Source organism: Xyrauchen texanus, chromosome 18 (assembly GCF_025860055.1).
Source record: "Xyrauchen texanus isolate HMW12.3.18 chromosome 18, RBS_HiC_50CHRs, whole genome shotgun sequence".
NCBI classification, from domain to species: domain Eukaryota; kingdom Metazoa; phylum Chordata; class Actinopteri; order Cypriniformes; family Catostomidae; genus Xyrauchen; species Xyrauchen texanus.
In genome coordinates, this window is record NC_068293.1 from 10229977 (window position 1) to 10245137 (window position 15161).

At 38.6% G+C, this 15161-nt stretch overlaps 1 protein-coding gene across 1 annotated transcript; it reads right to left on the bottom strand.

The window, feature by feature from the left end:
- Positions 1-1554: 1554 nt before the first annotated feature.
- Positions 1555-9623, bottom strand: LOC127659267 (transcription cofactor vestigial-like protein 3). The gene is made up of 4 exons (XM_052149007.1): positions 9317-9623; positions 8241-8565; positions 5007-5510; positions 1555-2252 (listed from the first exon to the last, which is right to left on the bottom strand). Exons 1-4 carry the CDS (start codon positions 9428-9430, stop codon positions 2212-2214), a joined length of 984 nt encoding a protein of 327 aa, XP_052004967.1. The 5' UTR covers positions 9431-9623; the 3' UTR covers positions 1555-2211.
- Positions 9624-15161: the final 5538 nt, after the last annotated feature.

Sequence of the window (15161 nt, forward strand, 5' to 3'; positions counted from 1 at the left end):
AATAGTTAACATACAATTAAGATTCTGCCATCATTTACTCACCTTCATGTCAATCCAAATCCTGTATGATTTGTGTAATTTTAAAGTTGCTAACTTCAATACATTGGCATTTTTTAGCTGCCCAAATGTATCATAAAAGTAGTCCATGGTGCTCGTGTCTCATATTTTGTGTCTTCTGAAGGCATACCAAAGGTTTTGGTGAGAAAATAAATACTTTAAGTTATTTTTCAGTGAAAATTTGACGCTTTCTGCCTGTCAATCATTTTGCACATTCTTATAGTATTGTATTGCAGCTTATTATTGAGGCATAATGCAGTTTTATGCCATGTTGTTCATAACAGTTGTCAGTTGAGGGCGCTATTTGCTGCTTTTGTTTATAACAGCCGTTTCTGCTCTCAATTAAGCTTATTTTGGTATCTTTGGAGTGAGGTGTTTTGGAAAGAGGGGGCGTGGCTAATTCAGCAGCTCAGTGTTGTGGAGTAGAATGCCTGAAATCACTTACAGCACATTTAAGTTTTAAAGTAAGTCCTCTACAACTACCATTGTACTGAAATCAGTGAACGGGACATCTTTTTGTGTTCCCTATGCAAAAGAAGAGTCATAAAAGTTTGGATGACATGGTGCTGCATACATTTGGGTGAACTATTCCTTAAACAATGGCTGTTGAATTTATAATGTTGGGAAACTTACTGTAACTGTAATTTTCACTCTGCCCTAACAGAGTACGGGCTCTTGTCGGAATGGATACAATTCCTCTCGTTCATAATATTATTAATTGTTTTGATTGTTTTAATACTTATTATATTAACCTATAAATATTTTATTAGCCTGTGTGGGGAGTTAGAATATAGAATGCCATTGTTTCTAAATATGTCTCTGAACGAAGCAGTTGTTGAGGTCATTGGGTCAGTTCTGCCACCTGGTCAGAGATCTCAGTCCCAAAGCCTACACTCACATGAACTTAGCTTCTCCACTCCTAAGATAGCCAGCCCAACAGCTGTCTTTTACAATGAATATAATGCAGTATCTGGCATAGTGCTTGTATAAAAATATTTAAAGCTGCGCCTCTCCAAAATAATGTTCGATTTCACACCAGAGTGCATATTCAGCACTCTTTGCATTCTTTGGGTGGATTTGGGTCGAAGTTACATGGAAAGAGAGATCTCTGCATTCTTTTGGTTTATCATAATCTCTATTAGGACATATCTCCAGTGGTTAAGAGTCTGTTTTAACTGCAATTGTTCAATTTGTCTTGGAATGAACTTCCTAGCAAGGCAGGACACACATACCAGCTTTTGACATTTAAGAGCATTCGCATAAACATTTTTTACAGTATATGACACAGCCCAGATTTTGTGGCTTTGCAAGAGATGTATCTAAATGTGAATGGAATGACACCATCCCTTATGGTATTTTGTGTCCAAACTTGGTCAAGACTCTTTAAGAGTCATGAATGTCTGCCACTGACCTCTCGAATTCCTTATTAACAAAAGCAAATAATTTGAGGAAAATAGAATATATTAAAGCACTGCAACACGATTCAGGAGACAGTAATAATGATTTAATCAATGTGTCAAAATAAAACAGATTGTTTGCCAATAACACTTAGCAGTTCAGTTTTAGCAGTAAACTAATGACTAAGGCATGAACATGTTTTATAAAAAAACAACACAATTATGAATAGACAAAACAAATCAGTAAATTCACAAGACTGCTTCAGACCAATATATTAAAGTAAATAAAAAATTGATTTAAACAATGGTTGTTTCTCAAACATTCAAACATTTCTGCTTTTTACTGCACCAAGCCAATCGATTCTTTCAACAGAACCTAAAGCATCCACCACTGAGAAAACCTCTTTTGTATAAAGAAAGAGGGAGATATACCTCTTAAACCTCATATGGGATGTGTAGCATCCTTTATGGCCAAGCTCTTTAAAAGCCCAGATGGGAGACGAGTCCTCTTGAATGGGATCAACACTGGGTCGAGCACACATTAAGGGCACAAACTCAGACAGGATGGTATGCTGTACAAAAACATGAGTTTTCCCCAAAGTTGTTTTAGTGCTTTCCTCACTGATAGAGAGCTCCCTGTGAATAGTTCCGAAAACTTTCAAAAATCTCGGGAATGAATCCACATGCAGTCCTTTGGGACCCAAAATTCAGAATTGTTCCAGTCTAAGGCATGTAGTCCCAGTAAATCCTTTCTGTTTCAAAACCAAACACTGGCCTTTGCTTTATCTTGCTCAAGTGCTGTGGGAGAGAAAACAAATGATGTTAACAACACATACTGTATGATATAATCCAGCAACTTTTTAACAAAACATTGCAAAAAGTGCTTGACATGAACTACTTTTGTTTCTGATTGATAATAATTTTTTCGGATTGATACGATGATACGACAGTCTGGTCACTGACAATGATTAAACTGCCTACAGAGAGGAGGTGCACACTTTGACATGCTGGTGCCAGGAGCACAACATCTCCCTCAACGTCAGCAAGCACAAGGAGCTTCAAGTTCCTCTATGTCCACATTACTGAGGATCTCACATGGTCCGTCCGCACGGAGGCCGTTGTGAAGAAGGCTCACCAGCGCCTCTTCTTCCTGACATGGCTGAGGAAGTTTGGAATGAACCACCACATCCTCACACGGTTCTACACTGCTCTCACTGTTACCATCAGGCAGGTGGTATCGCAGCATTAGGACCCGCACCAGCCAACTTCATGACAGCTTCTTACCCCAAGCAATCAGACTTTTGAACTCTTGATCTCTCATGATCAATACACATCAGCACTGCATTTTATTAATCTCACACTGGACTCTCATACTTCATACTTTGTTAAAAACACACTGGCTCCTGACCGACAGCCCGAATGTCAATACAACGGTGTATTTTTATTGCATACTGTGTATTTTATATTATTAGTTGTATATTGCACTGTGTGTAAATTAGATGTTTATTGTAGATTTGTACATGCCTCATTTCTGTCATGACTGCTATGTTGCTTGGAACTGCACCCAAGACTTTCACCCACTGCTGCACTTGTGTATATGGTTGAGTGACAATAGTGATTTGATTTGATTTGATTTTGAGAAGTCGACCATGTCCTTTTGATTGATATGCTACATTGTAAAAATGTTTAGTCTGGAAACTTGGGCCTAATGTGTTAACATCTAAAAAAATTTTTTTACTCAAGTCAAAATATTACTTAATAAGACTGAATCAACCTGTATACATTAGGTTACACCAGCAAAAGTCATGTTAAAGTGTCAGATCAGGTGGAAACAACAGCACATTTTCACTTTCTACAGTGTACACTTCATCTAAAACTAATTTAAACAGCTTTGTGCTAATTGATTTATAAGTATTATGCATCTAGTTTTTATGACCTCATATTAAATGAGACAACATGGAATATTTGTTAATATTAATCTGTAACACAACGGTTTAATAAGACCAATTAAAATGAAGTATTGAAGTCAAAAAGTTGATTAAAAGCAGTAAAAACTTGTTATCTCAAATATGAGATACATTTTCCCTTATTCAACCATATAAATAATAACCTAAATCTTTATGTTGATCATGAACACGTTATGTATTAAATGGACAGTTAACCCAAAAATGAAAATTCTCTAATCAGTTACTCACCCATATGCCATCCCAGATGTGTATGTTATCTTGATAATATATCTAAGCTCTGTAGGTCCATACAATGCAAGTGAATGGAGATCAGGCCTTTGAAGCTCCAAAACGACATAAAAGCAGCATATAAATAAGCTATATAACTCCAGTGGTTTAATATATGTCTTCTGAAGTTATATAATAGTTGTGGGTCAGAAACATATCAATATTAAAGTATCTTTTTACTATAAATATCCACTTTAACTTCTAACTTTCCATGAAACTAAACAAGCACCACATGTGACTTTCAGATGTAAAAGTGAAAGTGGAGATTTAGAGTAAAAAAAGGACTTAAATTTGATCCGTTTCTCACCCGCACCTATTATATTGGTTCTGAAGGGCATATATTGTCACTGGAGTCTAATAAATTACTTTTATGTTTCCTTTATGTGATTTTTGGAGCTACAAAGGTCTGATCACCATTCACTTGCCTTGTATGGACCTACAGAGATGAAATATTCTTCTAAAAATCTTCATTTGTGTTCTGCAGAAGAAAGAAAGTCATACATATCTGGGATGGCATGAGTGTGAGTAAATGATGAGAGAATTAAAATTTTGGGGTAAACTATCACTTTAACTATCCAAAACAGGAATTAAAAACAGTTCAAGGAACAAAAACAGAAACCAAAAATGAACTAAACATAACCACAAATGGGAACAAAATCCCTTTCCATTGTTCCGGAGTGAAAACAATATTTTTAAATGCTGGTACCCGGTTAATATCGCTCCAATGTTTTTTTTTTCTTCTTCATAAAACCAAACACCAAAGAGTTTATTACAGTAAATGTTTGGAATTTCACCATTTCTTGTTATGCAAAAAATTACAAATCATTCGGGCCGCAAAAGATGTTAGTTCACACATGCTAACGCAATGTTTGTGTTTATGCAGGAGAGAGAGATTTAGGCTATGAATTGATTTTAGGTGGTCAAATTAATATTTCAAATATTTTTGGGGATATATTAAATATTAATAATATATTTAATGAAAATATGTCACTTTATATAGGCTTCTGTATACAATGCATGTTATGATTTATTTCCTGAAAATTCCCAAACTGAAAATGTAATCGGTTGGTTTTACATTATGTTTTTATTCCCCGATCCAAAAAAATACAAATGCTGTACACTGTAAAAATCAGTCCCCTGCAAATGTTACCTTATGTAGTGATTTCTACCTGATCTAACCCTTAAAATTAGTTTTACCCTAATTTATTTAGGTTGATTAAGTGATGATTTTTTTATGTGAATTAAAACATTTAATTTACATGTTACCATATGAAGCACATATTCTAGGTTGACTTTTTCTTCCAGTCTTGACTCTTACCTGTGTCATAGATATCCACTGACCCATGGAAAGAAGCAGGCCAGCTAGGTGCTGGGATGCTACTTGACTCCAACTCTGTCTTGATTCCATCTGAGCAGGTAGATGGGCTACAAGACGCTCTGACACCAGGTAACAGAAGGGGGCTGAAGCGGGGGTCCAGAGCTGGGCTGTGAGCGTGATGGAGCACGTGGTGGGCGGGGGAATGTGGATGCGGGTGCTGCGGATGAATGTGAGGGTACATCTCATGTACGTGGGGATATCCCGCTCCACTCTGGGCTCCCAGGCTGTAGTGCCAAGTGTCAGTAAGCGCAGAGGGAGGGGGCAGACCCGTCTGTGTGAGGTTGTGGTTGCTCCAGAGGCCAGTGTCTGCAGGGTTGAAGGCAGGGGTGTGGGGGAAGTCAGGGTGAGAGGAGGGGACACACGGGCTGGTCTGAGATGGGTAGCCACAAGACCACAGGGATGATGATATAGAGCCACACTGACCCTCAGATTGGGATCCTCCATCTGGAAAATGCAACGAACCAATCTGTTCCAAAGCTCCACAATATATAGACATTTGAGATACAAAGCTTATAGTTAAGCAAGGAGGGATGTGCAGTATTGTGTAATTGCCCTTATTTGTTACTGTATTCACAATATGCATAGTCATATTGCTTGTATTACATGGTTAAAAAGTAACAAGTAGACATGCAATATTTATGGAAAGTTGATTTGTCCTGCAGTGTTACATGCTCAGTCAAAAATAGCATTTTCTAATTCTTTTAATTGTTATACATACAGTTTTTATGACCTCATATTAATTGAAAGACTGCATAGTAGAGGTAGACTAATATATCAGTTTTACTGACTGATCGGTGTAGATAGTTGCATTTTGAAACTATCGGTTATCTGCAAAAATCTTTGCTGGTTTAAAAAATGATATAATTCTTTAGCTATTCATCTGTGGCTAGCACTGGGGGATTCTACAGTTAAATCACATTGGCTCTGCAATATATTGAGTCTTGCCCTGTCAGCACATACTGTACATCCTGTTTCCAACATCCAGTGGCGGCCCGTGCATTAAAAGTCTAGGCCTTCATTGTGATTCATGCCATTAAGAAAACACAGTTTCACAATGAATAAGACACCCTATGCCTTTGGGCTTCATACATTATTTTGCAGCTAACTAGTAATACAAATAAACATTTTAAAAACAAGCTCAAGCAAGACTAATTTTAACTGCAGCATGACTGTTTTGTGAAATGAACGTCTCTTGACCAGACATTCAAAATCATAATTTTTCAGATGAATCTATCAAGGAGGTCAATAATACTTGAAAAAATCTATCTAATAATATTTGTGATTTAAATGTTGCTTGCAATAAATTTTGTTTCGTCAGGGTACACTGTTATGCTGCGTTCCCTTCAAGTTGGATGTGGGATATTCCTACTTGATATCTCAAACCATAAATACATTCCATTCCCCGATATTCAGAAGAGGACGTTTAAGGAAACCAAACTGAAATGCTCCCGTTAGCTTAGCAGGGGTTTGACTCTCATTAGAGATGTCTCCTAGCAACCCAACTGATAAACAATGCTGCAGCGCTATCATTTGTGCTTCAGGTTTGTGATTACCAAAAAAGATTATAATGTTTTATACACCTGTTTCAGGCTTTAATATCATGTAACGTGGAAACAAACTCATTTATCGACAATACTTAATAAAGTCAAAGTATATCTTTTTATATCTCCCTGAGTGTGGACATGTTTGTGTGACATCATGCTCCTGCATCTCGGCAAAATCGGAGTTGAGAATTTCTGTACGAGCATACAAGTTGTAATTCTGACTTCAAGGTGCATTCCATTGCACTTTTCCTAGTAGGTAGGTTACGAGTTGGATGGAGCGCAGCACTACTTTTCAAAACTTGATCCAACACTGAATGCTCAAGCAGCATAATTTACACTTAGAAAAATCCTGATGTTTTTAAATCTAGAAGGATCTCTTTCTCAATGGCGATAGTGACAGTAATGACAGCCGACTCGTTAGCAAGATCTGCCGCTCTTTGCTTTCAAATTATGTGTCTTAAAGCGTGATTGTGTCACTCAAGGCCAGCTAGAAGACCTCGACTGGGACACATCCTAAAGATCACACCCACCAAGTACAAATAAATCAATATGATTGGCTGATGAATCTGACAATCTGAGATTAGATGCGCATTCACTTGTACAGGTCTGAGGGGGTGGAGCTCAGACTCACACACTGCTTCAGTCATGTGATTTGTGAAACAGTTGTCAGGCTTTGCTTGTAAGTATCGAGGAATAAATTCTGACTGGATAAACTTTTCTTTTTTTTTCTATTTGTTTGTAGATTAATTAAGAATGGAAAGCAATTAAAAATACATATAGGCGAAAAGGTGATTGAGAATGAAAGAATTACAAATATTTATTTATTTAGCATGTCAGGCCAGCAGAGAAGGCTTTGAATATCTTGTGAATAATAATAAATCTTATTCCTTATTCAATCTCATCTGGTGAAATATCTACAGGTATACACAAAACCCTTCATCTGGTGAATATATAGGCTTTAAAAATCTTAATTTGGTATAAAGCAATAATGGAGCCAAGTCTCTGTCATTTCAAAATAAGAGTCCCTGTTGGTTTCAGGCTTGCTTACAGTTATAAGTTCCACGTTATGCACCATATCTTCATTTATTAATTTTGTAGTGTCTATGTTGGTGCCCGTCAATGACTTTTTAACATTCTATACAGTAAATCGATAAAAAAAAAAAACTATTGGCCAATTAATCGGATATCTGCCTTATTCACCACCTTAGTTATCATTATCAGCGACTTCTACAGCACAGAATATTTATGCTTTTAAAATTAGCATTTAAAATGAACTTGTGATGGCACAAATTGTGAAAAACCTTTCAACTAGTAACAGTCACAGCACCAAAAAATATAGTCTTTCACTTACAGATCTATATCCATTTTAAACAAAAATCTTTATGTCCCTAATATTTTAACAAAAACAGCACAGCCACTTCACCACTGTTACTTTATTGAGTATTATAGCACAGCTGGAATGCTGTATTGACCAATCAGGATTCAGGACTGCAACTATCCTAATAGTACGGTGTAAAGTGAATCCTTTTTAATTTGCGTAAAGTAAAACGATCTAATTAGTACAAGTATTGCATTTTTAGGATGACAAATATTGTAGGTTCTTAAATGGTACAACATTGTCTTCTCCTACCTTTCCATGGTCCTCCCGATTGAAGCTTGCTGGTCTTCGCTTCATTAGTGAAGGCACTGGGTTGGCTCAAAGCACGGGAGAAATGTTCATCCACTACGTCCCCAATGTCCCCACGGAAATAGGTGAACACCACACACCTGGAACTCAAGTACTCAGCCTCAGCAGGCTGCGTCTCCTTACAGCGCTCCTCTTCCCCGAGATTCTGCTCCTCCTCAATGTGGTGTTCGGGCACAGAACGGGGCTTCACAGCTCCCTTCTGCTTGATCTGGCTGCAGTGAAGCTCCTCAGAATCCTGCATCCTGCTGTAGGCACCGAACTTCTTCTGCTGGAAGACAAAAATAGTTCAAAATTTATTGTGAGGAATAACTAGTCAGGGGTTAAAAGCTACACAGTCCCCATCTGGTGTTTGACCAAAATAGATTGTTGGGGATTGTCTGTGAGTTGATGGCCTGGTGCCCACACTTGGCACATTAGTGGTACGCTGATTTACACGGATAAATCTTTCCGTATGAGGGTCTATATAAACACATTCACTTGTAATTCACAGCTTGGAATTTGAAGAATTGTAGATCATATGTCATAATATAACATTATATTGTACTTTTAGCATTAAGTAGCATTGCATTCAAATATTAACTACATATGAAGCCTACACTACCATTCAAAAGTCTTGTATTTTAGCTTCTTGAAAGTAGACACTATTTTTAAGCAGTAAAGAGATCCCATGTATGCTGGACACCTGTTGGACTAATATTTTCACATATAACTAGAATTTTTGTTTTTATAAAAAATGACACAAATTATACTTGTATACCAAACTGATTTCAAACATTCAAGCATGAATATGTACTTTTGAGATCATGAGAAACATATATTTATTCTACATAATGATGTCCAAACTTTTTACTGTTAGTGCTGCATGCCATAATATGAAGCCCATATAGAACAAATATGTATTCATATATTAAGCAAATATTTAGTCTCATAATATCACTCATATTTACATATATAAATAATTGAATATATCCAAACTATTCTTTTTAAATCATCTTAACACAAGATTTGAAAGATCCTACCTGCTGATGGTAGTATGCAGCTTTGTATGCAGCTGCTGCCGCCGCTGCTGATGTCGCGGGCAAGTAATGATGAGCCCCATAACTCTGATGATACATAACATCCAAACAACTCATTGCAGACGCTTACTCGAGCTCTAGAGGATCTTCAGAAATACGGCTTAAGCGTGCGCTTTCTCAACCACACATAAAAACTCGTGCCATCATTCTCCCCCTATATAAACCTGAGTGTTGACAAAAGCGCCGCAGTTTGCACAAGGAAATATTAGCATAAAAACAAAAGTGTCCCATTCGGGGTTTCACCACCTACAGACAGACAGCGGATCAAAACACTGGGACAGACGCGAGTGGCTACGCGAAATACGCTCTAAAGTTTCAGGAGCGTCGCTGATTGGTGGGAAGTTTGGAGCGCCGCGCTCTGATTGGTGCAATCAGGTCTTCGCTGAATATGTAGAGACAAATATTCATAAATGTATAATCCTCCAGTCTTCGGCTAATAGATACACACTGCATCTTTTAAGAGCTGAATGTTTTTTTTTTTTTTTACCAAAAATGATTGGTTGGAAGGCAATAGTAAGGTTATCGTGCCTTGATTTGAAATCCTGTTTGATTTTGTTTTTGTGATTTTTTTTTAGTTAGTTACTTGCTGTGCTTTACGAAAATAATACGTTTCTGTTACGCTGGTAATATAAATTATTCGCTAGAGGGGACATTATAAAAACAAACAAACAAACAAACAAACAAACAAACAAACAAAAATATATTTCCTCTCCTCACTGTAATTAGTAATGTTTTGGATAGGTTTGCACAGGTGTGTGCTGCCACCTGCTGTCGGTCTGTAAGCCTGATTCAAATGGATCATTACAGTTTATGCAGGGGTGTAAAAAGTAATAAGTGAAAGAATGAATACTGAGTGGAAATTTTGCTCAAATAAACGTCCAAGTATCTAACCAAACATATACTTGATTGAAAGTAAAAAAAAAAAAAAATAAAAATTATTTATATTAAAATATACTTAAGTATTAAAAAAGTTAAAAGTAACCTTTTTTTCCTAGCTAGAATTAAATCAAGAGAGGAGATTGTGTGAGAGAGGAGGTTGTTAAATTCGATTGTATTTTTAAGTCGCCTTTTTACTATCTCTGACATTCACGACCTGGTCAAAGAATCATGTTGCATTAACAACATTTTTGCAAAAGGATTTTTATGTGGCCTGTTGTACGTAACACAGCAATTTCCTGGTGGAGTGAAGGCTAAAGGTGTTAAAACAACAATGACTTTTATTATTTCATCAGTTCATAAACATATTTCACTCTGTTTGTGTTATTCATCTCTTATTTGCTTTTTAAGACACTATCGGTTAGGTTAAGTTTTAGGTAGGAAGGAAGGTTTTGTTGATTTAAAACTCGATAGAGCTTTAACCTTAAAAACCTCATCTGTTCGGGAGAACATTTCACTTGTTTTTAGCACCACACAGTGGATATTTCACTTCGGAACTGCCCTGAGACTTAATCGTGCAAGTAGTTTGTTTTGTACATAACAGTATGACTGGGTTCAAAGTGTGCCTATTTTGTTGTTTTTACGTTAACAATACCGTCTTTCGGGGGCTGGGTAGCTCAGCGGGTATTGATGCTGACTTCCACCCTTGGAGTCACAAGTTTGAATCCAGTGTGTGCTGAGTGACTCCAGCCAGGTCTCCTAAGCAACCAAATTGGCCCAGTTGCTAGGGAGGGTAGAGTTGCATGGGGTAACATCCTTATGGTTGCTATAATGTGTTTCACTCTCTGTGGGGTGAGTGGTGAGTTGTGCGTGGATACCGCGAAGAATAGTGTGAAGCCTCCACATGTTCTATCTCCAAGATAACGTGCTCAACGAGCTACTTGATAAGACGCGGAGGCGACTGAGATTCCTCCTCCGCCACCCGGATTGAGGCAATTGGGCATTCCAAATTGGGGAGAAAAAAAAAACAATACTGTCTTTCAATATTTTAAGAATATTTTTCAGTTTAGAGATTTTACAATTAATTACTAGGCACACTGTAAAAAAACAGTTGATCAAACATTAAAAAATCAAGGCAACATGTTGCAGTAAGATTTTTCAGCTCTCTCTCAGTAACTATTTTAATAATCGTCCCACTGACATTGCTTTGTTTAATCAATGTGAATTTGTTTGTTAACTAGATGCAAAAATTCCTGTTGAGAGAACTACTGACTTCTTGTTCAGCCAATTCACAATTAGTGAACTTTCGTTTTGTCACCATTCCAAATACTTTTCCATACTTTGCCTCTGAAGAGAGGTGTGTCTTGCAGGCAATGCAAACAATTGTTTGACATAGATGCACAATGGACCTCAACCTTTAACACACAATCTTCAATAATGGTGGCAATCAACAAATCTCATTAAGTTAAAAGATGAGCTCCTAACATCACCACACAATAACTGACTAACAGTGGCAACAAAAAACAACACCAAAAAGAAAGTCAGCATTAAGAAAAAAATTATCCTACAACAATAATTTGATGTAAATTTGTGACTAATTTATTTAATAATTTAGTAATGTTGCAATGCATGCAATTGTTCATTCAAACAACTCTGTTAGGCTAGTTGGGACAACATTTGGGGGAATATTGTTGGTCTAACATGTGTTTTTATGTAGATGCAAAGTAATTAACATTTAGCACAAAAAAAAAAAAAAAAAAACATAAGCTGGATAAAATGCAATTTCATTTTAACAAACTGAAAAAAACAGACTGACAATTTTATGAATTATAACAGATCAGGATTTCCTAATTAAAAAGTATCATGGAAAGAGTTATTTCATGATTCCGGTCCATTATAAAGCTATAAAGCTCTATTATAAAGCTTTGTGGTCACACACACTTCATTCACAGCAGCAAAATCAAGCACTTTTTAAATTTCTTTGAACTTCTTTGTATAAAACCTATTTTCATCTTCAGACCCGAGCAGTGCCAGTGTAAAACCAATCGCTGTGGTTTTGTCAACCTGGGAACGCACTTGCCCGTGGCCCCAGTGTAACCCCATATACCAGACTTCCACCTGCCCAATTGCACACTTCTTTGGGTTGGTTGTGAGTCCCGCCCATCGCAGTGACCTCAGGAGAGCTCTCAGATGTTGCATATGCTGCTCGCAAATCATTCATAATATCATCTAAATATGCAGCAGCATATGCTGAATGGGGCCTGAGAATTTTGTCCATGAGACGCTGAAACGTGGCCGGGGCCCCAAACAAACCGAATGGAAGGGTCACAAATTGGTGTAAGCTGAATAGTGTGGAAAAAGCAGTTTTTTCTTGGGAGATTCGCGCGGCCGACACCATACAGCAGCTCGAATGGGGAGAACCCTGTGGAGACTTACGGGACCTCTTGGAATGCAAATAACGGGATTGAGCCACTTATCCCAATTTCTAGCATCCTCGTGCTGAGATGTTGCGCAGGGGAGCTGCTTCCTGATATTGTGTTGTATAGTCCACCAGAACTAATACAAAGCGGTGCCCGCGTTTAGTCCATTCTAATAGCCCAACGAGGTCCATGCCAGTTCTTTCGAAGGGGACCTCGATTAGCGGCAGAGGGTGCACTGGCGCTTTTGAGGTGGCCGGTGGATTCACCAACTGACACCACACACCACATGTGCACGTCCCTGTGAACGCCTGGCCCAAAAAAATACGGGCCATTATTCGATTGAGTGTTTTTTGTGCCGTAGATGGCCAGCCATTAGATGGAAGAGGGTTTCCTGACGGCTCTTTGGTAATAACAATTTGGTTGTATTTTCTTTTGTTTGAGTGTCCTGCGTCACTCGATACAACCTATCTTTGATAATTGAAAAATATGTGTATATGAGTGCGACATCAGGCCGGAGCTGTTGACCATCAATCATGATCATCATGATGCAGAGTAGACATAGACAGTCCTGGCACCTCCTCTCCAGCCATAGCATTGCATGCCACACACCGAGGCAAAATGTTACAGGACCCATCCACACATATTTCCCTTAATAGATTCTTAAAACCAGGTCAATTAGTTCCCAAAATCAGGAATTAACCGTGGCCTCTACTCTATACTTTTTTCCCCTGAATATTATCTCAATGGTAACCACTGGATACCTGTGAATATCCCCAGGCACACACCGCACCCTCAACCGTCTATCCATGCCCAATGCCCCACCTTGCACCAAGCATTGGTGAATGGAGGTTTGAGAACAGCCTGAATCCACCAACATGTAGTATGAATCCCCTTTTAGATTCACCGGTATACGATATGCCCCTGCCCGATCAGGGCGGCCTACAGAGCATCAGGGTTCCAGACCAGTGTCACCACCTCCATCACCGAGCACTGGTGCTGTAAGTGCCTGCTTTCCCTGTAGCCCCAACAGACCGGCCCATTCCTCCCTATCTCACTAATGGGGGGGCGGTCCCGTCAACCTGGGGAGGAGAGCGGAGAGAGTCTTGGATTTCATTAATGCACTCAATTCACGTAGATTCACAACACTCAATATGATAACAGAAAAAACTCATGCTCCCAGGTCACTCTCTCTCTCTCTCTCTCTCTCCGAACTGATGCGCTGGTAAGGCTTTTAAGTCTCCCTCAACCATCACTATAAAAAGAGACAGGTGTTAGAGATAATTACAACCCTGGTGAAGAGCCTTACCGCTCTCTCTCCTGCAGACAGACACATGACCACGCCCCCATCACCACAACGAATTGAAGTAACGTAAGGCGATGTGAAACAGGAGATGTTAAACAGGTGAGACAATTGTGTCATAGTATATATGGAGCCTCCAAAAACAGCCTAGATCTTCAAGAGAAAAGATAATTCGAGACTTGTCAATTTGCCAACAGATGCTTCAGCAAATAATCCAGCACTTTGAGAACAATGTTCCCCAAAGGAAATTGGAAGGATTTGGGGCATTTCACCCAATGTAGTGCACAATATAGTTAAAAGATTCAAGGAATCTGGTCAAATCTCGGTGCATAAAGGGCTAGATGAAAACAATTTCAGAATTTGCGTGATCTCTGATCCCTCAGACATCACTGTCTTAAAAAACATAATTCATCTGTAATGAAAATCATGAACATGGATAACTTTAGTAAACCTTTGTTAGTCAGCACCACTTGCCGCTGCATCCACAGATGCAAGTGTGGTAACGAGGGTGTGGTCGTGTGTCTGTCTGCGGGAGAGAGGGTGTGGCTCGTCAAGCTGGTTGACATAGTTTCTAACAGCTGTTTCTCATTACAGTGATAGTGGAGAGATGCCTTAAAAACAGCTGAACATGCCAGAAGAGGGAGAGAGAGAACAAGTGTGCAGCATTGTCAAACAGTTTACATTACGTGTTGAAGCTATTGAGTGTTTGTGAGAAGTTTCTGTTTATTTGAAAGTGAATTATTGAACTGAATGAAATCCCGAGAGAGTGTATCTGCTACACAGAAGGCAAGAGAATAAAAGCCTCACCTGAAGCATGTCACTGCTCTCGTCTCCTCATATTACATACCCAAACCAGAGGGTCTTGTTACAGCAAGTTAAGACTTTACTATATAAAGCAGAAGCACTACATCAACACTGTCCAGATGCGCTGCCGACATCTCTGGGCTCGGTCTTATCTTAGACGGAAAGTAGAACAGTGGAACCTTGTTTTTGGTCCGTAGAGGCCACATTTCAATACGTTTTTGAAAAACACAACCATCATGTTTTCCTTGCCAAAGTGGAAAAGGGACATCCAAGCTGTTATTAGCGTCAGGTCCAATAGCCAGGGGTGTGTCAGTGCCCATGGCATGGGTAACTCGCACATCTGTGAGGGCACCATGAATGCAGACAGATATGTGTAAATTTTGGATCA

Bases quoted from the DNA above. Each gene is read 5' to 3' on its own strand.
- LOC127659267 (XM_052149007.1), bottom strand. From the start codon at position 9,430: ATGAGTTGTTTGGATGTTATGTATCATCAGAGTTATGGGGCTCATCAT. The intron at 8,566-9,316 runs GTAGGATCTTTC...TTTGTCTTCCAG, and splicing joins CTGCATACTACCATCAGCAG to CAGAAGAAGTTCGGTGCCTA. The intron at 5,511-8,240 runs GTAGGAGAAGAC...TGCATTTTCCAG, and splicing joins ATCGGGAGGACCATGGAAAG to ATGGAGGATCCCAATCTGAG.